Source organism: Streptopelia decaocto, assembly GCF_964273445.1.
Source record: "Streptopelia decaocto genome assembly, chromosome: 2".
Taxonomy (NCBI): domain Eukaryota; kingdom Metazoa; phylum Chordata; class Aves; order Columbiformes; family Columbidae; genus Streptopelia; species Streptopelia decaocto.
The window spans coordinates 126,299,910-126,326,378 of record NC_138655.1 but is presented as its reverse complement, the minus strand read 5'-3'; the positions used below and the strand labels follow the sequence as shown (position 1 = coordinate 126,326,378).

Here is a 26,469-nt window from a genome sequence, read left to right as displayed (position 1 = left end):
TACCTTCATTATAAAATGAAATAGCCAAATTACTTCTGTAAAAACTATGCACCTTTAGTGATGCTACACCTGGCAATTTACTTTGATATAATTATTTCTGTGTACACATTCCCTGGTATTCCATTTGAAACTTAGTCAGTTTTATGTAGAAGACTTGTGGAAAAATCCTTAAGATCCTTATGTAGTAGAAATTTGAGTAGGAGCTTACACAAGGTTCCTGTAAATTTGTTTTGCAGCATCTACTGATAGACTGAAACATTTTTTATTAACTTATCTGAAGAAATTCCAGTATCATTACTACAGCAGCAGCAGCAACTCAGCACCTCTGGAAACCATTGTGTCTGGTGCACAAATAAGAATAAGCAATGAACCATTATAATTACTGGCACAGTTTCAGATCTCTTTATTTAAATAGTCAAAATAAATAGCTGATAAGACACAGTTAGCCCAAGTACCACAGCTTTTTTTTTTCTTTTTTGAAGCACAGACATTGCAGGAGTGTGTGTGCCACCTGCTGGTGTTGAAACGAAAACACTTTGGGTTGTGCATCTTGCATTCAAAACCTCTAACTGAAGAGTATTGTTTTTTCTGTTTTCTGTGTGGTTTTTTTTTTCTTTTTTAATAATTACAATGCTCATCTTCAACATTCACAGAATGCTGTAAGAACAAAAACAGTTAAATGCAAGAATTCAGTAAGACTTGCTTATTTTTAGTGCCTGGAGCAAAATAACTATTTAAATGCTGCACAAGTATTTTAACTTAATAGATGTCAAACCCTATTAAAACACATGAATGACCATAATTTTAAATGAATATTTATATGCAGTGACTTGTAATAAAATAAGTAGTTTTGGAATCAATATACTTTGAAGTATGTTCTTTCAACTCTTTTCTAAGATAAAAAGTTCCTTTTTATTTATTGAAATGTGTGCATTTCCTATGCAGGAAGTGGCAAGAACCTACCAAAGGAAGACTGAGAAATTCAGCAGAATTACTCCTACAAATGGCACAAAGAACTGCCACCCATTTTATATTTGCTGCATAGTCAAATCATAAAGTTGTTGAGAAACTACGGGTAAATTACAATCCACTTCAAGTTCAAGACCATTCGTACATTACTAGCTTTGCTGGGGTAAAAGAAGTTTGACTCCCCTCAGAATAGTGTATCACTATTATGTCAGAGAGTCATTTGATAACAGCTACCAAAGCTGCTTCATAGCTATTGCAGTTTAAGAAACAAATTTGCCCCAACTCAGGTGTTGCCCCTGCAGATAGAATTACAACTGCAGCTTCTTTGTGCTCACAGTAGTAAAACCTATTTACCAGCAGCACTGGTTCTGCATCTCTTGTTTTCCCCCATATTCAGTATGGGCTGGAAGTACACACGCACACATCCTAGGGGATACTCAATGGTATCAAAGCTGTAATTCTGTATGGCATCAAGCTGTACAGACTTCTAACCCTCAACATTTCAGCTCTCTGAGCCATTTCACAGAGGTACATGCCCGCACATTTCCCGCTCTTCTCCACAGACTAAGCCACTGCTAGATAAATGTTGTAATTTTCCATACACTTCTTCTGTATATTGACTTGCTGTCAGTTCTGATCACACTCCTTGAGTCTTCTGGAATACATATGGCAACTTGTATATTTTTAATGGTATAACCCATTTGAACAAAACCCATTCATGTGTTGATGTCCCAGCAAATTCTCATCCAAATTATGAAAACAGCCAGTTATTGCACTTGTGTCTCACAGCAGCGAGCGCTTCCAGGAGGAGAACCACGTCTCTTTCTGAAGTCACCACTCCCACACTTTCTTATTCTAAAGCAGCAACAGTTCACGAGGCGTTCATCAGCATTTAATCAATTCCTTGTTTGTCAAAGGTTCTGCAACAACTTCATCACGCATGAACTGTTCCTGAAGACAGCAAGAAGAGTTTTAATTGATTTTCATTATTTTTGGATCTCCTCTCCCCCAAAAAACACCAAATAACCATTCTGTTTTCTCACCTGAGTATAACTGGTATGAAACTATCTCCCAAAACATGAAAGCCATTACATACCTACCAGGTAAGGAAAACTAGGCTGCTCAAGTCATGGATAGGCCTTAACACCGCTGACATTGTCTTGTCTGCGTTCCATCCCCACGTGCACAAGCAGGTACATTTAAAGCCCAAACAGGGCAGGGGGCGACCAGAGAGAGATGAGGCAGGAGCAGCAGCCACAAACAAACCGGCCACAAGCTCCCACAACCCTACCCCACGTCTACCAGGAACCTTTAAAAGCTGCCACCGCGCCTTCCTCACGGGATGGCGAACTGGAATTCGGCTCGGCTGACCCACCGCCGCCGACAGCGGGCCGCGACCTGCCACAGTTCCCTGCCCGCACCCACCTGGTCGTAAATGACGCGCACGATCAGGGAGCAGCTGGGGCAGGTGGCCACGTCCTCGCCGTTCTCCAGGTCCTCCTGCAACAGCCCCGGGAAAGCAGTCACCGACCCGCCGCCTGCCCGGCCCACAGACGCCCGCGGAGACGGGACCGCGGCCTAACGCCGTTTCCCCTCCGCCTCCCTCGCCTCCCTCCCCTCCCGCCCCCGCAAGCCCGCCGTTACCCGCGTGATGAGGAAGCGGTCCCCGCACGGGCAGGGGTAGCTGTAAGTCTCGGTTTCCTCATCGTACTCGAAGTCCTCGATCTCCACCTCATCGTGGAACACCGACATGGCGCCGGGGGAAGGGGTCACGGGGCGGAGGCGGAAGGGACGCAACGGCGCAGGCGCCGCGGCCGCGCGTCGTGTGACGGGGCGGGGCGAGAGCGCCCGTCGTCACGTGATGCGGCGCCGGGTAGGGGCGCTGCGTTGGGGCGCGCGCGCGCTTCGGGCGTCAGTTGGGGCTTGTTGGGGTGAGGGCGGGAGCGCGACCGCGGGAGCGCGAGCGCGGGGCGGGGCCGGGCCGGGCCGGGCCGCGGGGTCTCCCCCGATCGCCCCCTCCCCACAGCGGGACCCCTGCACGGCGCCGCTCCGGCCGGTGCCCTCTGCACCTTGGCCCCGCCGGTTCCGCGTCCGGAGCGCCTTCCTGGCCGAGGGGCGGCGCGGAGCAGCGATCTCCGGTGGCTGCGGGGGCACGGCAGGGTACGGCCGCGACCTTGTCCTGCTCCGACCCCCGGGTCGGAACGGAACGGGAGGGCAGCGTTCCCACAGCGTTCCCACAGCGTTCCCGCCTCCTCAGTGCTGCCCTGCTTCAGCCGAACGCGGGCTTCTCCCGTGCTTCCCGCACCCGGGTGCTCCTCAGTGCTGGCTCAAGGGAAAAGCGTTTTTCGGTTATGACTTTTGCAGGAGGGACGGTTTATCTCGTGGGGTGTCTCTTAGCCATCCGTACACTTAATGGTGGTAAAAGATTTGCTGTCCTGCTCACCTCCTCAGCACTCTGACATTAATTTAAATAGTATTCACTCTTCAGTGTGGTACAGGTTAACTATAAGTAACTCTCTCCCTTCAGATACTGATGTAGGATTGAGGAAATGAAGAGATACAGTCGTAGATCTCAAGCGACAATAACCCAAGGCTGGTGGGTCAGAGGGTAAGGAGAATGAACAAATCGCTTGATTTTAATTTTAGGTGAGGAGAGGAAGGAGTCATATGCAAAAGAAGCACTCATTTCTCTCCACGGAGTGAAAGAAGAAAGGAAATATTTGGAGTGGCTATTTCTATAAGGATTTGGATAAGAAGAGAAGAAAAAATAAAGGCAGAAAAATCCCACCAGATGAGCTTGGGAGGCTGAAGCACTGCGCTTCTTGAAGGGCAGGGGATTGCTGAGGAGCAGGACAAGCCAGGAAAGTTGTGGAGATGACAGATGGGGGAGAGGCTGTTCACATTTGTAAGGGAATGACTCAGACTTCTATAGGGTAGAGGAGAAACAGGACTCATTAAAAGAGGTTTCAGAATTTCTAGCTACAGAGTAAATCTTACAATTGATTTTCATTGTGATTTTAAGGACTGGAAAGTGATTGATGATAGTGTAAATGGAACAAATAGCTTGAACTACTGTTCAAGAATTATTTTTCATTCAGGGCAGAGTCTCAGTCTTAAAATAGTATGTCTCAATAGGATCTTTCAGCCCTGACTTTAAAATTGTATCTGCTACAATTAAAAAAGGCTGACATTTGTTTTGTTTTCAGTATTATGTATTGATATTTAGATCTTTTTTTTTTTAATTCACATTTTCACATGTGGAACTGAACATACTTGCTGCCTAAAGTGACAGCAGTGAAAGTGAGGCCAGCCTTAATGACTCTCAACCTTACCAGTAGAACGATTAAGTTAAACATGTAAAATAAACAATGCAGAATCTTTGTGTTGGATTTTAAGGTTAGGCTACTTACTTTACCAACTGATGTCACTGTGTTTAGGAGCAATTAATTGCAGAAAGGATTTTGAGGGATGTGAGGCAATTAAAAAAAAAAAAAAAAGAATTAAATCATTATTCAGTCCTCGGCCTCTGAAGCAAAGTGTTGGATTTTATGTAGTTCATTGTGATGATTTAATTAGTCACTGCTATTGGCATAAACAACTTATTTAAGTATCCACTTTCAAACTTCCTTAATTTTTGCTTTGAATTAGTTAACGTGGTAGAGTGAAAAGCTTGAAAACAAATCAAAAAGCACTTGAAAACCCCCCAAAATGGAGATGTAGATGGATTTAACCAAGATCTCTATCCAACAGACTCTAGATCATAAAATCATGTAATGAATTTGAGTAACTCAATTGTTTTGAGCAGTCACAGTTTACAGACTGGACATACTGATGTAGAGGAATGTGAATTCTTGATTAGATGTGTACTTTGTCTTGCTAAAATAATTTAAGAATGTTAATACTTTTCTTATTAATAGCTTCTACACATTTGCATGTAGAAAGTGCTGAAGTATTTTGCTTAAATACAGTACTCAGTATATGCTATGACAAAAAAATTAAAGTAACTTTGCTCACTGGTGGGAGAAGAATTTTAAATAATTCCACTTTGAAAAGTTGCAAGCTGCTGTGGAATTAAATGTTTAAAAGCTGTTAAATTTATGGACAGTTAAGAGATGCAGGAAGTATTTCTTATGCTTGAAAATGGGCATTTTGAGTAGTTACAGTAAATGTATTCAGTTTCTGAGCAGCCTAATTTATGAAAGCTCTGCCTCCCATTTGTACAAGATTATAAACAGGACAAATTAGTGAGTGACCAGCCATTGCAGCTGTTAGTGAAAGCCCAGAGTACAGGCCTGATTAGTTAAACAAGCTGCATCATTGCCATTTCAAAGGATTCAAAATGAAAAACAAAAACTTTTCAAAAATAAATTACATGCTTTAAAAGAATGCAGGAGAATAGATTAAAATGGAAGTAAAAGATTAAGTATGCTTTAAAGAAGCAGTGGACTGCATCACAGAAATAATATGATAATTTGGTAGGTGATGATAATATGATAGAGAGTAATGTCAGTCCCCTTTAGGAAAAAAAAAGGCAGATTTATAAGCAAGGAGAAGTAGCTATTGGCTCCTACAGTTTGTAAGTGAAGGACATTTCTGACTTGTTTTGAGTATTGTACATGTCAGTTCATCTTTCTTTGTCATAGTTCTATTTGAGTAGGCAGTTGGGAAGCTTCACACCATGTTTCCAATGTGGTTCATGCAAGTGTTTGCTACTTGCTTGACTGTTTAGAGATGTAAGTATTACATAGGATATAGGGAAGGATGAGGGATGTACATATTTTTAAATTAACCTATAAAGAGTTTTATTTAATATTTATTACAATTTTCTACCAGAATCCTTTCTTTACCAATAGAACGGGAATGCATATTCAAGGTTTGTCTGATATTCTTTCAAACATAAATATTGTTCAAGCATTTAGAATCCCAGGTATGTTGGCTGGAAGGGACTTCTGAGGGTCATCTAGTCAAAGCTCCTGCTTGGAGCAGGAGAGTTGCCAGGGCTGGATTAAGCCAGTCCCAGATGCAGATCTTTGTACTTCAAGTTCATGAGCTTTCTGTCTTCCAGTCCTGCAGTTTCTCAGTGCCCCTTTGAAATGAAGCTCTACCATTCAGCATGTCAGTCATCCCTCTAATTTAGTGTCATCCACAAGTTTGTTGGTGGTACACTGTGTCTCATTGTCCAAGTTATTGATAAAGTCGTTGAACTGTCACCTTAACTCCATGACCAGACATTTCATCGCAGTAGGTGTTCATTATGTTTGTCAAACATAATTTGCCCTTGGTAAATCTCCCTTGAATCTCCTTTATTACTTTCTTAGTTTTCATACAGCTGCAAGGAAAAGCTCTGGACAGCTTTCCAGAGACTGAGGTGGCGCTGACTGGGCAGAGGTGCTGCTTCTTGCATCTCTTAAACATGACCATGTATTAATCTTTTTCAAGTCAATTGGAGGCTTTCTCTGATTGCTGTTTTTCACAGGCGATAGGCAGTTGCCTCACAAGCCTGTCAGCTGTGTCTCTTAGCAGCCTTGAGTGTAACCCATCTGACTCTGTGAATTTGAATAAATCCAGCTTCTCTGAGCAGTTGCAGGCCCCACTCCTACTTATCCTTCTCCTTCCCAAATGCTGCTGGTACAAGCAGAGGTCTAGGTGTAGGCTTTGCCTGTGAAGAGTGAGGCAAAAGAAGTGTTGAGTACTTCAGCCTTTTCCATATTATCTGTGACAAGGTTGTCTTCTCCTTCGGTTGATGGATGCACATTTTCACTTTTTTATGATACTTTCATACTTTTAAAATTCTTTCCTGTTATGCTGTATTTCTGTTGCTGATTTTAGCTCCAGCTGAGCTTTAGCCTTTCTGATTTCATTGAAGTAAAGGATGAAAACAAGCCATGTCGAAAAGTGGGTATTTTTTTTAACAAGTATTTATATTGATTTTTCAGGAGCTGGTGATTCTGAAGAAGGCCTAGTCATCATGGCTCGTGCTACTATTTATGTGGGTTTTACTGTTCCTCAATTACTACAAAGTGTTAGCAGGTGTTTTTCTTCTCATTCTGCATTGGTGGTGTTGAGACACTCGGCTTTTTGTTACTGCACAGCGAACGGGTAGGTTGGGTAGGTTATTCACGTACAAAAACGTTTTGTTTTGTTTTGTTTTTTTAAACAGAATGTCATGCCAAAATGAAGCTGACAAATTACTGCAAACCTATAAATACTTAACTGCCAATTATATATTTATATTTCATTCTTATTTGGATTTATGTCATCTGCAGTCTGGATTACACTGGTGGATTGTTATGCTAATAGAAATTCATATCAGTAAAGGACAGTAGCACAGCTGTCAAAATGACAATTATCTTTGTTTGCTTTTTGTTGTAGCACAATAAAATCAAAAAGGAAAATGGATCATCTAGAGAGGACAGCAAAAAATTTTCGCCAGGAGGTTAGTGTTCTGTTCTTTAGGATGTAAGTAATTTTATTTTTTTGGTGTGAAGAAACTGGATAATTGTATTTGATTCTACTGGAATCTGTTTTATTTCCTTTTTCTCCTCGTTTTTCATATTTGATATTGTTTTAAAATAAGTGTATATTGTGATGGTGTGTGAAACATAATGAGTTGCAGAATTGTTGGTGACCTGATGCTGGTTACTTTGTTGGACAAGAAATTGAATAGAATTCTGATCAAGTATGGATTATGATAAGCAATGAAAGCACACAGATGCCCATCATCTCTACACAGGCTTTTCAGATTTTTATGGATTTCTACACTTCTGGTTAAAATTTAAGATTAAAATGTAAGATAGGAGGTAAGATAAAAGTGTAGACATTTTGAAGGGAGAAATGATAGAGAGTTGTAAAAAGGATCTTGGTTTATATCTGTTTTAATTCACAATTACAAGAGCGTTGTTCTCCATCAAAATCCAGAAATGTTTATTCTGGATCTGGTTTGTGCAGGGAGCATGCTTTTTAATAATGCTCAGAGGCGAACATACTCTTGTATTTCATATAGGTATTTCCTTGGTGTTATTAGCTAAAGTAGACGTTTTGAAATTTTTAAATACTGGAAGAAGATTACATCAACTCTCAAATGTTTCACTAGTAAACAATTCTGCATTTTTCTTAGACTTTTCAGGAGAAGTGGGGCACTTTTTTGATTCAAAAATCCCATCTTTAATTCCCAGGAATTGGTAAACAATGCTCAGTTTTTCTCTGTTGTTTAGTTAGTTTCTCTCAGTGTTAAGGAGACATGACAGGCCAGTCCTGCATGTGTCACACGGCACGACAAACTGTTCTCAAACACACTACACAGATGTGTTAATGTTAATGTGCATATATCTACATAATTAAGTCGTCCTCTGCTAGGTTTTTCCCTAAGTATAGTTGAGAGTAAGTCACAGGAAAAATGAATTCTTCTCAGAATGAAGCTGGGTGGAGGGGATAGACAGGTAACCACTAGAACTGAAGACTCTGCACTTGTGACATAGGCTGTAGGTGGATGAGACAAACACAGCCTCATTCTGCCTGTCCCCAGAGGTGTCAGGGTGCAAGCAGCTCTGGGAACGCTCGTATGTCAGAGCTGAGCCTCAGCCACTCACATCTAATGCCAGCTCTTACCTGAGTACAGAGCAGCATCGCTTGTGGACGTACAGCTGCTCACGTGGGTCCCGTTTATGCCAAATCAACCCAGTACATCAAAAAATGAGTGTAGAGACAGGTACAGACAGAGACACATTCTTGTTTGCTTCTAACATGAAAAAAAATTGCACTTTTGAGTTTTGCAGCAGTGCGTTGGTTTTTTGTGTGTTACTTTTATCTTGGGCATTTCTGATTGCTTGGCTTGCTTACTTTTTCTGCTCAACATAAATGCTGGGTAGCTGGAAAATACGTGGCAAACGGATCCTTATGAGGTGTTGGGGGCTCTGAGGTGGTGCAGGGATATTTGTAAGGCCTGCTGAAGAGAAGGAAGCTGTATGGGATAGGTGAACAAGCAGGGCTCAGTTCTTGCTTCTGCAAATTCTCTGCATATCAGAGGACTATGCTGTTTCTTTTTTATAACAGTTGATTTAATCTTTGTTACTTTCTGACCACTTGAAAATCAGTTTATTTTAAATCCTCTGCTTGGTTTTACATTCCATGTAATCAGCAGCTGGCTTCTTTCAGTCTGTTGCCTTATTTGGCCATTTCAGCCCTGTAGAAGGATGAAAGAATCATAGATCTGTGTTGCATTAGTGTGCACGCTACATGAAATTGACTGTTCAAGAGTGGTAATGTGAAAGGCCAGGGCAAGAAAAAGTGCCTATTATTTTCTTGAAATACAGTGGCAAAGTCCATAGTCCTGTGTTGTCTCTCACCACAGCCTTGCTCTGGGTCAGCTGGATACTCTTGTGATGGTCCAAAATCCTGGTTGAAAGTCTTTGATCACCCTGTCTCAAATTCAGTTTTCGTAATAACTTTACACTGATTAAGAACTAATTTTCCAGTGCTCTGTCAGATGTGTCAGCCGAAGAACAAATTAGGGAGTATACTGAAGAGTAAAGAAGGGAATGAAGAAGGTCCAAACTTCATGCCCGTTTCCTGCACTTAGGTTTTCTCCATCAGAACAATAATTTAAGTCATGTATCTGACATTTCTCATGTTAACTTGGAGTGATTGCAGTCCCCATTTAATACTGTCTGCTAAAGTGGAAAAGAAATGTACGCTACTTTATTTTAAATTGGCAAATATCCTGCTGTTTAATGTGACAGTGGACATGTTCAGATGTTACTTTATGAATAAAATAATTTCCTGCCATGTGTTTTAAATTAGAACATACTTGCTTAAAGCTTACATTTTTTTTGGTCTGTTTGATCTTATACAAATGAGAAATGGTAGAGTTGTGGTGGTATTATTAGCATTTCTTAGTGTGGTAAATGACATCAGCATTTTTTAACAGAGTAAAATCTGTATATTGGCCTGCATAGAGAATATTTAGGGCATTACTTTCCTTGTAGAGGAAAAAAGTTAATAATTATAACTCAAAAACGCCTGAAGATGAAGGGCAGGGAGGGGAGGGGAGAGGATGAAAGTCCATGTTGTACTGATGAGCATTTCAAAGAGTTTAAGTGGGGAGCTCCTCCTCAATGGTCCTGTTGCAAAATCTGCTTTTTGTTAAGAAAAGCATTATTTGTAGATATATATATATATATATAAACTCCTTAAAAGCGGTATCAGCTGCAGCTCTTACATCCCCTCCCATCCAGTTGCCAAACAAAAAGTCTTCTGCTAACTAGCAATGAATGTTCATGTCTCAGTTTTCCTAGGTTCACAGATTGTGTATGTGGTCAAACGGGTATGTCTGTAAATGCAGTAACACAAGGCTTGTTGTTTTTCTTTCGTTAACGCATTATGCATTGATGCATAACCTTTCAGTAATGCATTTAATTACTTAAATAAAACTAGATACAGATCCAGAATTCTCCCTGGGACTTCAGTAGCAGCTGATGTTTTACAAATTTTCTTTGTCAGCCTTTATTTCAGAGATATTTTTACTTTGTGGCTGGGAAGATACAGGAGGTTTTGCTTTATTATAGATGTCAAAAGAATCTGAAAGGTGGTAACTAGCAATCCCTTCTGTTTACCATTATGTTTTCCTCAACAAAAATAAAACAAGTTTATATATAATCTTAGAATAACCCTGACAAAAGAGCAAGGCGTAGCGGACTGTAAGCAGAAAAGCATTTCTCCATTCAGTGACTGTGTAAGTGAATCCATTTTTGTTTCTCTACCCCAGAGAAAAAATATTGTTTTTTTAGGTAATGAAATGCCGCAGATAATACGTGAAGTGATGGGCATCTCATACACAGATTCTTGCGTACTTTTGCTGCAAAGATATCTGTGTAACAGAAAGGTTTGTTTTCCTTTTTTTAGGTAATTTCACAAGCAAAAGTGTGTGGGATCACAAATGAATCAGAGACAGTCAAAAGACTTCGTTTGTCTATCGCAAATAAAGATTTTACTTTCAAAGCAGGACAGTGGTAAGTTCTTCTGATGTTTGAGGGGACAATTACCAGCAGAAATCCACTATAACAAAATGATAAAAGGCCTCTGATATTTGAGGCCTGTTAATTTACAGAATATGACATTTTGTTATTGAGTGCTCTGTGAAATAGCTGATGTTTGGCATAATTGTAAAATAACCATTATTAAATATTCTAATATTCTTAAAAGGCAAAAATCAATATTCTTTAAATGTTCGGTTTGATTGTTTTGATATTTTCCTCTGTTTTATGTATTTTACTTTTTTTCTTTAAGAGTACTTTGAAGTACACTGCACTTCATTCTGCAAGCTGTCTTTACCGTCTTTATTTACTAGTGATTTTTACAGCGGATCCAAGACTGCTGCTGATTCACAAGTTACTTAGTTTTGGTTTATAATTAAATCAGAATTGCGTGTTAACTTCTATTTCTTCCTCTAGAAGTTTCCACTCTGAAAATTAAGCCTGTTAATATATAAATACAGATAAACAAACTTGAAAATTAAAAAAACCCTTGAATTACTAAGCCTTTGAAATAATGACCTGTTTAAGCAACCTTTTTTCCCATGGAAATAGTGCTTTTTCATGTTTGTCTTCCTTTCTTGTTAAAAATACTCCCACTCAATCATAGTTTTTTTTCTCTTAAAAATTAATTTAACACCATGAGTAGTTCCTTTTGGCATTGGTCATTTAAATGTTCTTAAACTTTTTATTGGCTTAGGCCATCTGAATGTGGTTTTGCTGGAGTCAAAGTATGGCTGCTAGGGTATGAACAGCATATGTTACTCATGTAGTGTTAATATGCTGCCTTTTAAATTTAGAACCAGAACACAAGATGTTGATTGCAATAATTTGTTTGTGGAGTAATTTGCTGCAGTTTTTGCACATGTGCAGTGACTCATATTAAATTCTTACTTGCCAGTACTTGGAAAGTGCATTTGCCCTCCAAAAATGTTTTAGAAATTATCGTGCTGAAGACTGAAAGCTTTAATTATAATTACTCTTTTTCATTTTCTTCTTCCTTGAAAATATTCTAATGCTATTGTGAGGGATACAACAACTTTTCTATACTTGTAGCTGTAAACTGTGGTTGCATTTTTTGATGAGCACTACAAAACACCAGGCCACAATTTCCTGAGTAGGAAAAGGCTAACTTGTTAGAATTTGCTATAGGAAGATGTTACAGCCAAAGATTGTCACTAAAATGTATATATATTTTGAAAGAGTTCTAATTATCAAGTTTTTCAGAAGCAAAAGTGAATTTGTTTTGCAAGCATGCTGCCAGATACTGGTCTTTATCTGACATCAAGTAGTAATGAAGAGGCTTGTTGCTGTTACCCCTTTTGATTTACTAAAACGTGTATTGAGGTATATACATGTTATAAATACTTTGAAGAAGTAGCTTTATGGTTTTTAATGTTTCTGATCTCTTCCTTCAGCAATTGCTGATGATTGTTCTTTTCTTAAAGATTTGGCTTAGGTAACCTTTAAAAGGAGGGAAATGAAAAACCACCCTAAGATCTGTTTTACATCTTTTCGCACCTCTCCTTGTTGTGGGTGTAAATATTTTTTTTCTTTGTCCTGTTTTTTCCCCTCCCACTATTCTTTTCACTTTAGCTGTGTCGGGGGTTTAGATTGTGGGATGACAATAAAACCCTGGCAGATGTATTGTTAACCTCGTCTCCTACCTCCTTCCCCCTTTTTGCCCCTCCCTCTCCCCCCTTCCCACTAAGGACAGGCGATCGGGAGGGAAAGAAGGACAGAGAGAAGAGAGTTAGAAAAATTAAAAATATTTTACTACTGCTACTAATAAGAATAGAGAAAATTATACAAAATATACAAAACCAATCTTGAAAGTCTCAGCAACTGCAGAGCCGGCACCCAACGTCCTGGATTGGGCTCTGCAGCCAACCGGAGCTGGATTCAGTCTCTCACTGGGCCTCAGTTCACAGGGACAACTAGCAAGGTCCTCTCCTAGTGTCAGCCATAAGCAGAAGGGATGAAAAAGGAAGGAAAAGGGCCGAGATCCTCGTGATCTCCCACTTTTATATGAAGTATTCACGTGAATGGAATGTTATACACTGTTGGTCAGTTTCTTGGTCACCTGTTTCTCGTTGCCCCTCTGGCGAGATGTCCATCCATGCTTATCAATAAGTTTGCATTCCATTGCTAGGTTTACCAAAACATGTATCTCCAGGAAAATGCAGCTAATATGAAGGCTTTAGCGGACAGGCAAATTTACTAAAAGAGAAACTTGTTTTTTAACAAAACCAGGACAAGCTGTCACAGACAGCATTTCTTCAGGGGTCCTCTTATCCTTCTTACACACAGCTGAGAAAAGCCATCAGAAGTGCAAGCTGGCCCACTATACCTGAAATCTCTCATAATTATGTAATTGGGAAAGAAATACTAATATAGAAACATACACCTACATTAGCACTTTAGAAGGCTAAAAACTACATTTGATTTAGGTTTTACAGCAATGTTTGGGTTTCCATGTGTGTTTCCCCACCAGGCAGGAGTCATGTTTCCCTTCTGTGTCAAGCAGAACATTTTCACTTGAATGTAAATTGTTACTTTACAGCATAAATATTTTTTTTCCGTTAATGTAGGTAGTAAGATTATTTTCCACCAGAGGGTGGTAAAGAGCTTTAGTAGCATCTTGAGGTGTTCTTTGATACAGTAAACGCTGCAGTACAAGAGCCATCCTTTCTAATGTTAGATCCTCGGTGCCATGAAAGCTGAGCCCCATGGCCAGTGAGGCTGCAGAAGCTGAGGACAGCAAAATAAGCCTTCTCAATTTTTTTTTGGTTGTTGACCTTTCATTTGAAGTCAGATGCCTTTATACACCATCAAGTTTCTAAGTACAGGGTTAAAAATTACATCGCTATAGTATTGTATATATCACATTTCATGCATTCTCTGAGGAGATTTTATTCTATGATTTTATTCTAAAGCAAGCAAGGGTTTTTTCTTTAAAAACTAGGGAACTCTTCAAACTGTTTCTTTCCTCCCTCAACAATTCGTGATCTCCGTGAGGAATACAGCCTTGCTGTTTAAAGAAAACCTCTGGGCAGTGAAAGCTCGTTTGTATTTCTTGTTGCATTCTCATTTAGCTAATACTGAACCAGCCGGACTCCGGCTTGAATTGAATAATGATTCTGTGGTACTTGGCATTGCCTACCAGTGTGGTTCTTAGGTGGAGCAGGACAATTAGTTTTAAACAGTAGTTTTCTTTTGAAATACAGTGATTTTGCTACGTGCTGTAGAAAATGGAAGGATTTTAATATTTATGCAACTCAGAATAGTTTAAATGTTAGATCATAAACCAGCTTCATACTGTTTCTGATAGTATTTAGAATATCAAAGCCTCACTTTTATGAAAATTAATGATAGCTCATGTGTAGTAATGGCTTGCCTTCCAGACTCCCTAATTGGTCGTGTTGCAAAAGCTCAGCCATGTGTTCACCTTCTAATTTGTAGAAACCGAGGCGTGGTTTACTTTAACTTTTAAAAACAATTGTAGTAATTTATTCCAGTTCAATTTCCTATCAACTAAAAAGAGATATCAGCCACCAGAGGGCAATGCAGTTCAGTAGGTAAAGCAATTCTGCTTCTAGTAAATTATTTTTTGCATAAGAAATTTTTTACAGACTGTGATTTTTCAGATATTTCATCTTTCCAAGAAAAGAAAGTGTTTAGTCAAAACTCATTTCCCTAAAATTAGTTTCCCAATCTTCTTATGTTTGAAAATTGAAGAGCCCATCAAAGGGACCAAAAAGAGTAGAATTTAAGCCATTCTGTCAGACCACATAGTATTTTTGTTTTGATATGCAAATAATTTATTTAAACACTGAAAATTCTAGTCTGTTGTAAGATGTGGCATCTAATGCTAAAAGCAGAACAGTTTAAAAACCTGCTAGTTTAACAAAGATGATGACATGTTTCTAGATGAAAGGAATTCTGAGGAAATGGCATTACTCAAGATTAAGTCCATTTTTGGAAAAGTTGTGTTATGGAAATAAAGATCTTTGTGAAGGAAGAATAATTGAAACAAAGGCAGCCATTTTGTTTAAGTGATTGTTTTCTATGTTTGAGGTTGTTGACTTTTTAAAAAAACTTTTGTTTCTGCTCTATTTTTAGGGTTGATTTCTTTATTCCTGGAGTATCTGTAGTTGGGGGATTCTCAATATGTTCAAGCCCCGGGCTGCTGGAACGAGAAGGATTGTTAGAGCTGGCAGTAAAGCACACTGTTCATCCTCCTGCTCACTGGGTTCACACTGAGGTAAAGGAGATCAACTGTTGGTTGTGAGATTTGGCCTTTTTTTCCCCCCCGCCTCTTTTTTTGCGTGGTGTGTGTGATATCAGGCAACTTTTTGCTATTGAATTCAAAATGACTGTTGACTTGTTCAGCCATTTTTATTACCATTTGTTCAGTAAGGGACTGAAATTGGATGTTGGTGTGGTAATATGGTTTTTGTGATGTTTTGAATTCACTTGTGCTTGGTGGACTTACAGTGATACTGTAGTTGGTGCATATAAGGGTTCTCATTCCTTTGGAGTTCATGAACTGAAAAATGTTGAAAAACCTCTGTTATAACTCGTGTACCTGAGAACAGGCTGCATTGCATGTTACAAAGTTACATTTGATAAATCACCATCATTCCTGGCTGTTTCTACAAATACAGACTGGAATCATTGTCAGATAAATATAAATATAGATTATTAAGGGAAAGCAGAGGGTGATTTTTAGATTTTTTTTTTTTTCTGAAAAGACAAAACAACAAAATACATAAGAATTTCTGTAGTATTCTTTTAAATATGCAATATTTTTGTAATGTTGACATATCCCAAGAGACTATTTTTGCTATATTAAGAGTCTGGCACTTTGGCCTCTTGTGGCGTTTTGTTCATCCATTTACACGATTTAGTTACAGTCAGAAGAGTCCTATTTCTGCTGCTGATCATATTTCATAGATGAGCTGTCCTATGAACTTTTGTTCTTTTCACAACCCCCTGTGATCTGTCCTGTTTACTGTTCTCTGCCTGGCATTTTCATTTCTTAAATGCGGCTGCAAGGTTTAAATTGACAGATTCTTCCAGGTTTACAAATATTGCAGTTTTGTTCAGTGACCAGCAGAGTTACAGTAAAGATTGATGCAAATTTACAAGAATTGAGAATATCCAAAGTGGTGCTAATCTAGTATTGACTATCCACAGTATTTTAATTGGTGTTATAGCAAGTTATCTGAAGTAGAGCATAAATAAGTAACCTTTTTGAGATGTTGTATAGAACTTGTAGTACATGTGCCAGCAGGCCACATAATAACTAAGAGGATTGCCTGGTTTTGGTATTGCTCTTTAGAGAATATGAAGGCCTAACTTCATAATTCCCAGTCTCTGGAGGCTCCTTGTAGGATTTTTTGATGTAAATCAGTCTGCTGTTGCTGAGTTTTCTGGATGAATTTATATGAAAATTTTTAGTTAGTGGGTGAGCAAGGTCAAACCTGATGCTGTGGAAAAACATCCAGGGTATATGTGGACTCTTCTAGCTAAACAAAAATGCATGATTTCCTTAGGAAAGAAGATGAAAAAATTGGCAATGTAGAATTTGAAAAGGTTGTATATATGATGAAAAAACCTCTGGTACTTAATTATTTAAATGTTATTTATAGAGGAAGTTGATATCTCTGGGTAAAAGGGTGAAAGATTGTTATGGGAATAGTTAATACTCATTTACTTACTGTTTTTTTGAGAGGTATTTCTATTTATTCTTTAATATTAGTGTATATAAAATCATAAAATTCATCACAGTGTACTTTATAGTTTAGGAAAACAGACTTTTATTTAGAAAAATGTACATGTAATGTATTGATTGCTTCACTTCTCTAAGCTGCTTCAATGCTGTATTTAGAAACTAGGCTAAAGGACAACACTTTGTCACCCTTTGCTCCAGACTTTCTTTTCTTTTTTTTGAAACTGGCTTACTGTTATCATTGCTGTGGTTAATACACTGAAATATGTGAGAGACTGCTGGTTAAGAGAGGCTCCTCCTGTGTCCCACCTTGCTGAGCTATAGCTGGTTAAGGAGGCAGATTAGACAAGAATGAGATAGTTTCTCCCCAAAAATGCTTACTTCCACAAAGGATGCAACATATTCTCTGTCCTCCTCTGCCACATGAATCTGGATCACTTCTGGATTCTAGCATCTCTAAAACAAAGTGAAACATGGTGGGAAAGCCTGGCAGTGTACATTAAAAAGGGAGAGAGAATTAGTTTCAGATAAAAAAATGCAAATTTTCTTACACGATAGTTGAGAGATAATACCTCATGCAATAATTGAGAAAGGCAAAAAGCTTTTTTTTAGTGGTCATGCTCACTACTGTAGGAACTTCTGTGCAGTACCTGTGTCAAAGGGCCTTCTTCCTCCTCATGGTGGAATTGTTACGTATGTAGACCTTTACTTACTACACATGTGTGTAGTAAGTAAATTGAAATAATTTTGCTTTAGTTACTGTTTCCTGATATCAAAAGGATTTTTTGCAGGAGGTGTTTTTATTCTGTAAATGATTAATTGCTAATTTTTCAGCAGTTCTTGTAGCTTTACTTTTTTTCTCTCTCCTTCTTTCCCACCTTCGAGACTTCCTTATCCTCTTAATTTCAATTTTTAAACCCTACATATGGTTTGAAATGAGTTGTATTTTCTGCTCCTATTTGTTCTGTTGGCGTTCAGTGATGTGGGAGAACTCATCTGACTTCTCTGTACTGCAGTTTCACGCTTTATACTGGGGTGCAGTTTACCAAGAAGATACTGACCCAAATGTTTTATTTGTTGTAGCTTTAGTTTCCCATGTATCAAAAAAATAATGCATTGGCTGATTTCTGTAAGAAATAATTTCTTATGTGCAAATGGAAAGGAAGAGAGACTGCTTTCCCCCTGATTTTTCTTCTTCTGCAACTCTGAAGTTACAAATGCAGAAGTGGTTCTGAAAGAAATATTCTGGTGGATACTTGCTTCACTTCTGGGTGTTTTTTATTTTTTAGGAATGGGAATGGAAAAACCTTCTGTGTCTATGCAGGTCACTCTGACTTCTTCCTGTGACCTCATAGCAAGGGGGTTTTTTGACATGACTGGGTGTGGGTAGAAGTGTGATCTCACATGTTAACCTCGGGTTTTCACAACCACATACTGGTGTTGAAAAACTCTTGGGTGAATCATTCCTCTTTCAGCTCTTCTGGGGGTGGGAAGGGGAGTCACCATCCTGCCTTATCAGAAGACCGAAACTTCTGAAAGTAGAACTAGATCCCTAGCGACACTGAAACAGATGACTTCAGATAGCTGGATACCAAGTGTTTATTTTAAAGTACTTCAGTTTTTCCTCATTGGTCAAGAAAAATAAAAAGTGACAGCCCGGCAAGTCTTGTGACTGTGGTGCAAGAAGAATAATATTTCAACTTTTGCTTTTAGTTTTGAAATTAAATATCTTCTTTTCCATCCTAGTGTACTGTTGACTCAGAAGTGGCTCTTCGAGTGGGAGGTGATTTCTTCTTTGATCCTCAGCCTGGTGACTCCCCTGTAAAACTAGTGCTGATAGCAGGGGGTGTTGGAATTAACCCATTGTTTTCTATACTGCTGCATATAGCAGATCTTCATGGATACCAAGAAAGTAAAGGAAATGGATACAAAATGGGAACAGTGAAGCTCTACTACAGTGCAAAAAATACAAGCGAACTCTTATTTAAGGTAAATAAATAGCTTAAAAAAATAGATCACAGATATTCAGCTATTAGTGTGTGTATCATTCTGTTGCGAAATTACAGAGAGCCCCTCCCTTTGTGTAAGTGACTGTAAAATAGAGACAAACGTCACTTCCTGCCTCAAATTCCATGTATGTTTGGTTAATTATGCCATGTACAAATTAAGGATGTTATTAGATATCTCATTGACTTCACTGATAGGTCAATTAACCCTCAATGTCTGTATTTTACTATAATCTCTTAAAAGCATCGTAGTACACTAAAGATCATATGTACTGTAATATATATGTGTATATACACACTAACAGTATGCATAATGCTATATGCTATAATACCATAACCACATAATCTCAGTACAGATTGCATTGAATTTAAAGACTAGCAACAGCAATTCTATCCAAGGGAAATGTAATACTTTCTAAAATAACAGGGGGCCTTTATTAATAATGCATTAGTTATTATTGGGTGCTAGTCTAGGAATGAAGGATTTATAAGCACTTGTAAAACTGCTTGTAATAGTATTTCATCAACATTTACTACGCAGTTAAAGATTGTCACACACAGGTATTAAGGGTCACTGTTAACGTTTTAGGGTCAAATTAGCACAGCTTCTGTAAAGAAGCATCCCTAATGATTTAGATTTCTTCGAAGAATTTAAAGCTTTTGATTGTAATATAAAGGTGAAAATTTATCATAATTCCAGAAATAGTTTTGGGATCCATCACTAGTTTTTCTTCTGTACTTCTGTTACATGTTTGCTTTCTTTGAGAAGTCGTTTGTTTGTTGCTAGAAGCAGACTAATAACAGTATTTGGCCAAATACTCATCTCCCAGCCTGTTGAAGCGTGCACAGTTTTTTTTAGTGAGGTGTTTAAAAGATATGTCTTACAGATGAGGTTCTTAGGGACATGGTTTTGAGGTGGACTTCAATGTGTTAGGCTAATAGTTGGACGCGATGATCTTAAAGGCCCTTTCCAGCCAAAACGATTCAGTGATTCTATTTCCTGAGTTTTTACTTCAGCAGCATTACAACAGCAGAGCTTTTGAATTAGAGCTTCTGGGACAGAAGAGAACACATTGATATGTTGCAGTGCTTAAATATATCCTCCCCTTTGTTCTTCACATGTCCTCAAATCCAGATTATGTATATGAAAATTCTTTACCTCTGTGCAGAGGATTGAGGAAATAGGATTGCTAGAGTCTTTATGTTGTGAGGTATATCTGTGCAAATTTCTGTGAGAAACTGTTTGGTTGTTGCTAGCGTTTTGGAGGCCCTCTTCCCCAGAGAAACAGCTATGTATAGTGTCATTCACCCTTCATCCCTGTCAGCCCAGTGTAATTGGTCTAATAATCACTTGGATGTGCTCTCATTTCACAGGCAGATGTGCTGCTTTTTAAAATCTTGTTATTTAAAGTAGTGGTGTTCAAATTACAGAAGATAGCATGCTAACTTTGCCATTGCAGGATGCCAGTTAGCTGGGTTTTCCTCGTGTCACGAGGACTGAATGTGACCCTCATTTCCTTATTGTGGCTGGGACAGCAGGGATAGGGCTTTCCCCTTGGGTCTGTATTGCTCAGCTCTCTGCTTCACTGTGTATACAGACTTACTAGGCTGCGAAGAGCCCGCTGAGCTGAGCTGAGCTGTTCATTTGGTTAAAGAGAGCCCGTTTCTTGCCCTAGGATGCTGGAAAATAGGGCTGTGGTGAGTCATCACAGGTGTGAAACTTGAGACTTTCTGTCCGTGTCACAGAACTACAGAGTGACAGGTGACAAGTAGGTGTCGTGAACGACTGCAGGATTATCTAAGCAGGTTAGGTCCTACCTTAGGCATCCCTTCTGCCTTGGTCCCAGGGCTTCAACTCGACAGGACGCGGTTAGTTTTCAAAGCGCTATCAGATTGTACATGGCTCCATAGGAAGGGGACAGAAGTTTAGAATTGCGTCCAGAACAGTGAGAGCAGGTGCTGGTGGAACAGTGTCCAGTGGTGTCCAGCTGTGCTGCTCTTTGTTCCATGTCTTTTTGGAGAATCAGTAACAGATTTGTCTATTAAGTAAAATCTGTCTGGGTTTGGTTTTTTTTCTTTTTTGTTGAGCCACCCATGGCAAACTGTTCAGTGCAGTAACTAGTTAGTAAACAACCACATAACAATATGAGCTAATTTACCTATTCACAGGGTAGAAATTATTTTCATTTCAGAATATTTTAAGAATTTCCAGTGTATGTTCCAGCAGTGAAAACCCCAAGTAGTGCAGAATCTAGACAGTAAATAAATCTTAGTTTCAGAACTAACTACAGCATCTGACAGGCAGACTTTTTTTTTTACTATGATTTGAACTGAAGCTATTGGCGCTTTGATGGTAACTATCACAGTTGTGACTTAGAGAACTGAAAATTACAGTTTCTGCTTGGGTAAAAATAGCATTAGTGTTACACTGTAGTTGGTTTTATTTGGAGAACATGAGAGAGTAAAGGGTCTAGTGATCTTATCAGATAAAGCAGATGAGATTCAGTAGGTTCCTAACAAATGGTAAATACTAACTGCGGGGTTTTTTTAAATGGAAAACCCATATGGAAGTGGAAGAAATAATGAGAATTCACATGAGGAAGAAACCAGAAAAGGATGTAACTGGTTCTTAGGTCCAAATCTTACAAACTGCAACCTGTTGTGAAAAAAAAGAGAAAAGCACTAACAGCACAGCTGGTAGAGTGTTCACATTCCAGGTATGGAAATGCTGCGTACATGTGCAGGGCAGCCCTTTGAAATCCAGCCCGGCCAGCTCTCAGCCCTGTGAAATGCAAGAGTCTTGATACTCAGTCATAACTGCTGGTGTTCTGGGGCTGGATGCAGACATCTGCTTTGGTTTAGAGCCTGTGGGATAAGCACGTGTGTTTAACATTACAGAAAAATATTCTTGGTTTGATGAATGCATTTCCTGGAAAGATCACATGTCGGTTCCACGTTACCCAACAGAGATCACAGATCTGTAAGGAACTTCAGCCACATGTTACAGGTAAATATAATTGTAATGCAGAGGTGACTTCTAAGGTCTGTGTTTGATTACATCCTAGAGGATGATGTTATATGCATAATTTAGTATTTTGACATTTAAAGATCCAAAATGAGACATGAGTTAAATAATTTCACTGTACATATTACGCTTTGGAGAAGAAATTTCCCTTTGCAGTTTTGTTTTCATTTCTAGTAAACCTCCTCTGTTAATTCTAGACCCTATACTGGTATTTCCCACTGCAAACTTTATTCCAGAAACTATTAAGCAAAGTATTTACTTAGCTTAAGGTGGGATTGATGAAGGATAAACTGACTGCTTGTAAGAGATACTTCATCATGTTTCCTTTTCTGTTGTATTTGTGTTATATTTTTTCCATCTGCATGTGGGATTACTAGTTGTACATAAGCCATGTTCCTCCTCAGTGACTAATATCCCCTACATTCCAACTGAAGTACTGATATAAATCCCCAGAACAACTGGTTTTGGAAGCCTCAAATCTTGATACCGATTACCCTTAAACAGGCCTGGCATTTTTAAGAAATGAATGCTCAAAATACCTCTAGCCAGTCATTCTTTTTAAAATTACCTCATGATTAATATTTCTCTTCTCATTTTCTACTTCTTTCTTTGTCAGAGGGAAGAATATCTGAAAAGGACCTAGAAAAACATGTATCTAAGGATACTTTATGGTACATCTGCGGTCCACCTCCAATGATAGAATCTATATCCAAACTTCTGTCCAACATTGGTGTTCCTAGAAACTGTGTTTTCTTTGAGAAATGGTGGTAGTGACACCTGCTGAACAGAAAATATATTATTTGTTCCAAGTGTATTTTGATAAGCTGAAATGTACAGAAAATGGACTATGAATTATTTGGAAGATTTTGCTTCATCCATGAAGATGTCCTCAATCATGATGGTGTTCCTTTAATTTAACTATAATATTCTTCTAACACAGTGCTGCTGCTTTTTGGGACAAAATGATTTTATATTAAAGACATTAACTGTTCTGGTTTTTTGATGGTTTGCTTACTTCTTACAGGTGACAGCATATTTTCGCTTTATAGACTTGTTTTGTTAGTCAGCTTTTAAAAGACTTTCAGTGCCCGATTGAGCAGTTGTAGAGAACCAGTTGTGCAGCAATGCCAGGTCAGTTTATAATAAATAGTGGAGGCCACAACTTCTGACTCTGCTACAAACTGTTGTGCTAATGAGTCAACACACTGCCTTCCCCAGTTCTAAATAATAAATTAATATTTTTATAGAAGTAGAGTTGCTGTGCTGTGACTTTCTTCTCTTGCCACTTCTTGTTAAAAGAAAGCTCGTATGTGGCTTATTTAAGTAAATCGGCTGTGTTGACAGTAAAAGACTTTTTTTTTTTTCATAATCATATTCAGACCTGAGTTTAAAACACTGATGTGTTAGAAACCTGTCAGCCTCTGCCAGAACTGTATGGAGTTATTCACAGGATCCCGTGCCCCGTCCTTGCAAGCAGCAGCAGCAGCCAGGACAGGAGATCTGTGGATCCTGCCGGAGCGCAGAGTCCAGGGAGTCTGCAGGACATACCAGTTCTGTTCAGGAAAAGGCCCTGGAAAGTTTGCTCTTGCAAGGTAGGAGTGTAACTCCAGGTGTTAACGGCTGATGCTCAAGTCCTTCTTGAATGAAGCTTCCTCCCCCAACTTGTAGAAATACTATAAATGTTGAGAATAACAAAAAGGCATAATTAGTTGAAGAGATTCCAATTGTACATTTGAAGACCTCAGTAAGGAACAGTTAAATTATTAAAAATACTGGATTATTATTGCAATATTGAAAATGTCACGTTGATAAGGCTTCATCTTTGTTAGTGGCTCTTTTCCTGGAGTTAGATGTTTCCAACAATAGTCAAACAGGTGATGCAGCGAGTTGCTCACCATCAGCATCCCTCTGGTTGCAAAGATGTGGATCCCATCACCTGGGCTCCAGGCTGCAGCAGTGCTGTTGGTGTGAAGCGCTTCATTTCTTCAAGGATTACGTCCCAGTGCTGGGATGAAAAGGCTTCCAGCCCAGCTGTACATCTCTCGCAAGAAATCATTTCAGCTTCAGTATGCTGAGCTTAGCCTGTAGCCGTAACCTCTTTTTATCAGTCTCTGGTATGTTTTACAGCCTGTAGGAGACCTGCTGCCACATCCACATTCACCTCATCTTCAAAAAGCAGCGAGACACTCTTAACTTGGAACTTTGAGTGCAATGCAAGAGTACTACTGGCATTGTTGCAGGAGTTGATTGAACAACTGAAATAATCCTAGAGCTTTTCGGTAAATTGAGCTTCAATGAGAAAAAATCCATCTTTGCTGCGGCTTGGAACAAACACACTTAAGGAAACCATATTTTAGCTCAGGAAGAGGTGAACTCTGAGTGCTGGAGCTTAAAGAGTTGCCTTTTGGGGACAGTGCTGTGATGAGGGTGTGCCTGCAAGTGTTCATCTTGTGCCTGCAGCCTCAGCCACTCAGGTTTGTGCTCTGTGTCATACTTGAGCTGAAGCGGCTCGTCCCCTCAGCAGTCACTGCAGCCCTAGAGGGGTGTCTTGTCAGATTCCCTCCCACTGAAATGAGAGGAAGATTCTTTCCGAGTACCCCTCTTTCAAGGAACGGTTCCTCGTTTGTTCACTCTAGAATGTAAATAGGACAGTGTGCTTGTCACAAAAAATAAAAGCAAGGGGGTTTGGTGTTCACAAAGATCGCAATTGACATGTCAGAGCTTGATGCTTGAAGGAAGCAGGATTTTTTTTACAGAAATGTGCAAGAAATTGCTATCGGGAAGCACTGATGCCCTAAAATAACAAACCACACACTAGGCTCCTGCATGTTTTAACAGTGTAATGATGAAAAGGTTCTGAGAAGCCTTTAAATGTTGTTTTCCTTATGACTTCTAAATCATTAAGTGAATTATAAACTGCTTTACCCTTTTTTCCCTTAATGCACATGCTTTCTCCAGCCCAGATAACCTCTCTTTCACAAACCACTCCTTAGACTCGCACCAAAATGTCCATTTAACAAAAGGCATTTCAAACCCCTTTGCTTCTGTCATCAGCCTCTTTCCCTCTAACCTCCTTCTGTCATCCCCTGTTATACTCAGATTGAGCACCGTGGGGCAAGGACACGGCTCTCGCATTGAATGGGCTCACCCGCCTCAAGAGCAGTAGTAAACACGTAACACTCATGGCACCAAAAGATGGAGGAAAATGACAAATTTCCTGCCCCTCCACTCCCAAACACCAGTAACCTCAGTTAACAAGAAATTTATTCTTACCTTGCGGAGTTATCTCGCCACAAGGCAGAGAACAGCACCGACCCATGGTGCACGTAATGCTGATAAATGCCATTGCGGAGCCAGGAGTTGTCACATTCCCTTCCTTAGTAGCCTTTCCCTGTTGACACTTGTGGAATTCTCTCTAGAGTTTAGTGGCCTTGTAGTGAAACATCTATAATGTCACCTTAAAGGCTATTATTGGATCTGACTCCACCACAATTGAAGAGGAAAAAAACCCAGGAAAATTAACCTATGTAAATATGTGTTCTGCAAACAAATAGATGTGCCATTAGGCTACAGTGGCGGAAACACAGAGCGATGCCTGCTGTTCAGTAGCTACTGAGTTGGAGAAATAGTCTCATCACATTGTCCAATCATAACGTGTAATCTTAGAATGTTTATTCCTCTTAGGTTTGTGTCATCAGGAGAGACTTAAGGAGAGAAAGTAGGCTGATAGTTACTTAATATAAGGAGTGAGATACATGTTGAGCTACACACACTCCGCTTAGTGAGATGGATTGTGAGTTACCTGGTGTCACAGCCTTTTTAGACAGAATCTTTTTCTTCTTCCTGTGACATTTATTTTGCCAGCTTGCTGTGTGCTCATCTGATACAATGAACATCAAGTATTCCTATAGGATTTGCATTAATTAACTGGGAAAGGTGTGGCTATGCCATTATCATTACCTCATTTTACTTAGTAGGGTGCTTTTAGAGTGAATAACATAAAGCACTTACATTGAAAAGCCTTTTTCCCCCACTTTGGTGTGTAGGTAAAAGGCAGTGATTAGAGTCACCTGCCACATTCCGCACCCTCCTCCAGCCCAAAGCACATCCCCGCTGACAGCCTGGGAGATGTATGAACTGCATCTACAACTTTGCATTCATAGGTGCGTTGGTATCGTTAGCTGGCGTTCATCATACTTCCGAGAAGCATTTATCAGCAAGAAATTAGTATCTGCTCTTCTTGTACTCTTCAGTTCAGGGAGGATGAAATTCCTGCATGAAAAGCTGATTGTGTTTTATTTCTGCCCTATAATTGGCTCCCTGAGGCAAATGTACAGAGTCACGGAAACTACAAAGCAAAAGCAGGGTATCCAAATGCAGAGCCCTTCCTCTGCTCACCTCAGAAACCAAGGCTGTCAGAGGAGACAAATTAGGAAAAAAGAAAGTATATTGTTTTGTACTTACCTTCATTTCCCTGCATATGTTTAAGCTGCTTTGAGCAATTTCAGTGATTCTGTTTTCAAGTGCACAGATCCAATAATCAAAGAAATTACACAAGATGAAGTGTCAATCAAATAATTTATGCATTTAACCCCTCCTAAAATCTACATAAACTATTTTATTTATGATGTTTCAACACGTTGTACTTCCTACTCATCTTAGTTCTACCCGTCTACCCCTGCCCCTCGCTGTGTTTTCGTATAACCC

General features: G+C 39.3%; 2 protein-coding genes across 7 annotated transcripts; one reads left to right on the top strand and one right to left on the bottom strand.

The window, feature by feature from the left end:
- Positions 1-387: 387 nt before the first annotated feature.
- On the bottom strand, positions 388-2,772 carry DPH3 (diphthamide biosynthesis 3). Its single transcript, XM_082046360.1, has 3 exons — positions 2,614-2,772; positions 2,395-2,469; positions 388-1,920 (listed from the first exon to the last, which is right to left on the bottom strand). The coding sequence occupies exons 1-3, from the start codon at positions 2,719-2,721 to the stop codon at positions 1,855-1,857; spliced, it is 249 nt and encodes an 82-aa protein (XP_081902486.1). The 5' UTR covers positions 2,722-2,772; the 3' UTR covers positions 388-1,854.
- A 9-nt stretch (positions 2,773-2,781) lies between these two features.
- Positions 2,782-22,753, top strand: OXNAD1 (oxidoreductase NAD binding domain containing 1). Of its 6 annotated transcripts, none has more exons than XM_082046358.1 (10): positions 2,797-2,842; positions 3,497-3,577; positions 6,906-7,068; positions 7,342-7,405; positions 10,870-10,976; positions 15,120-15,261; positions 18,478-18,514; positions 18,623-18,720; positions 21,636-21,744; positions 22,379-22,753. In XM_082046358.1, the coding sequence occupies exons 3-10, from the start codon at positions 6,938-6,940 to the stop codon at positions 22,531-22,533; spliced, it is 843 nt and encodes a 280-aa protein (XP_081902484.1). In that variant the 5' UTR covers positions 2,797-2,842; positions 3,497-3,577; positions 6,906-6,937; the 3' UTR covers positions 22,534-22,753. The 6 variants fall into 6 exon arrangements, with proteins under 6 accessions (XP_081902485.1, XP_081902484.1, XP_081902483.1 ...); XM_082046357.1 differs by having other exon boundaries at positions 18,620-18,720; XM_082046354.1 differs by having other exon boundaries at positions 18,478-18,720.
- Positions 22,754-26,469: the final 3,716 nt, after the last annotated feature.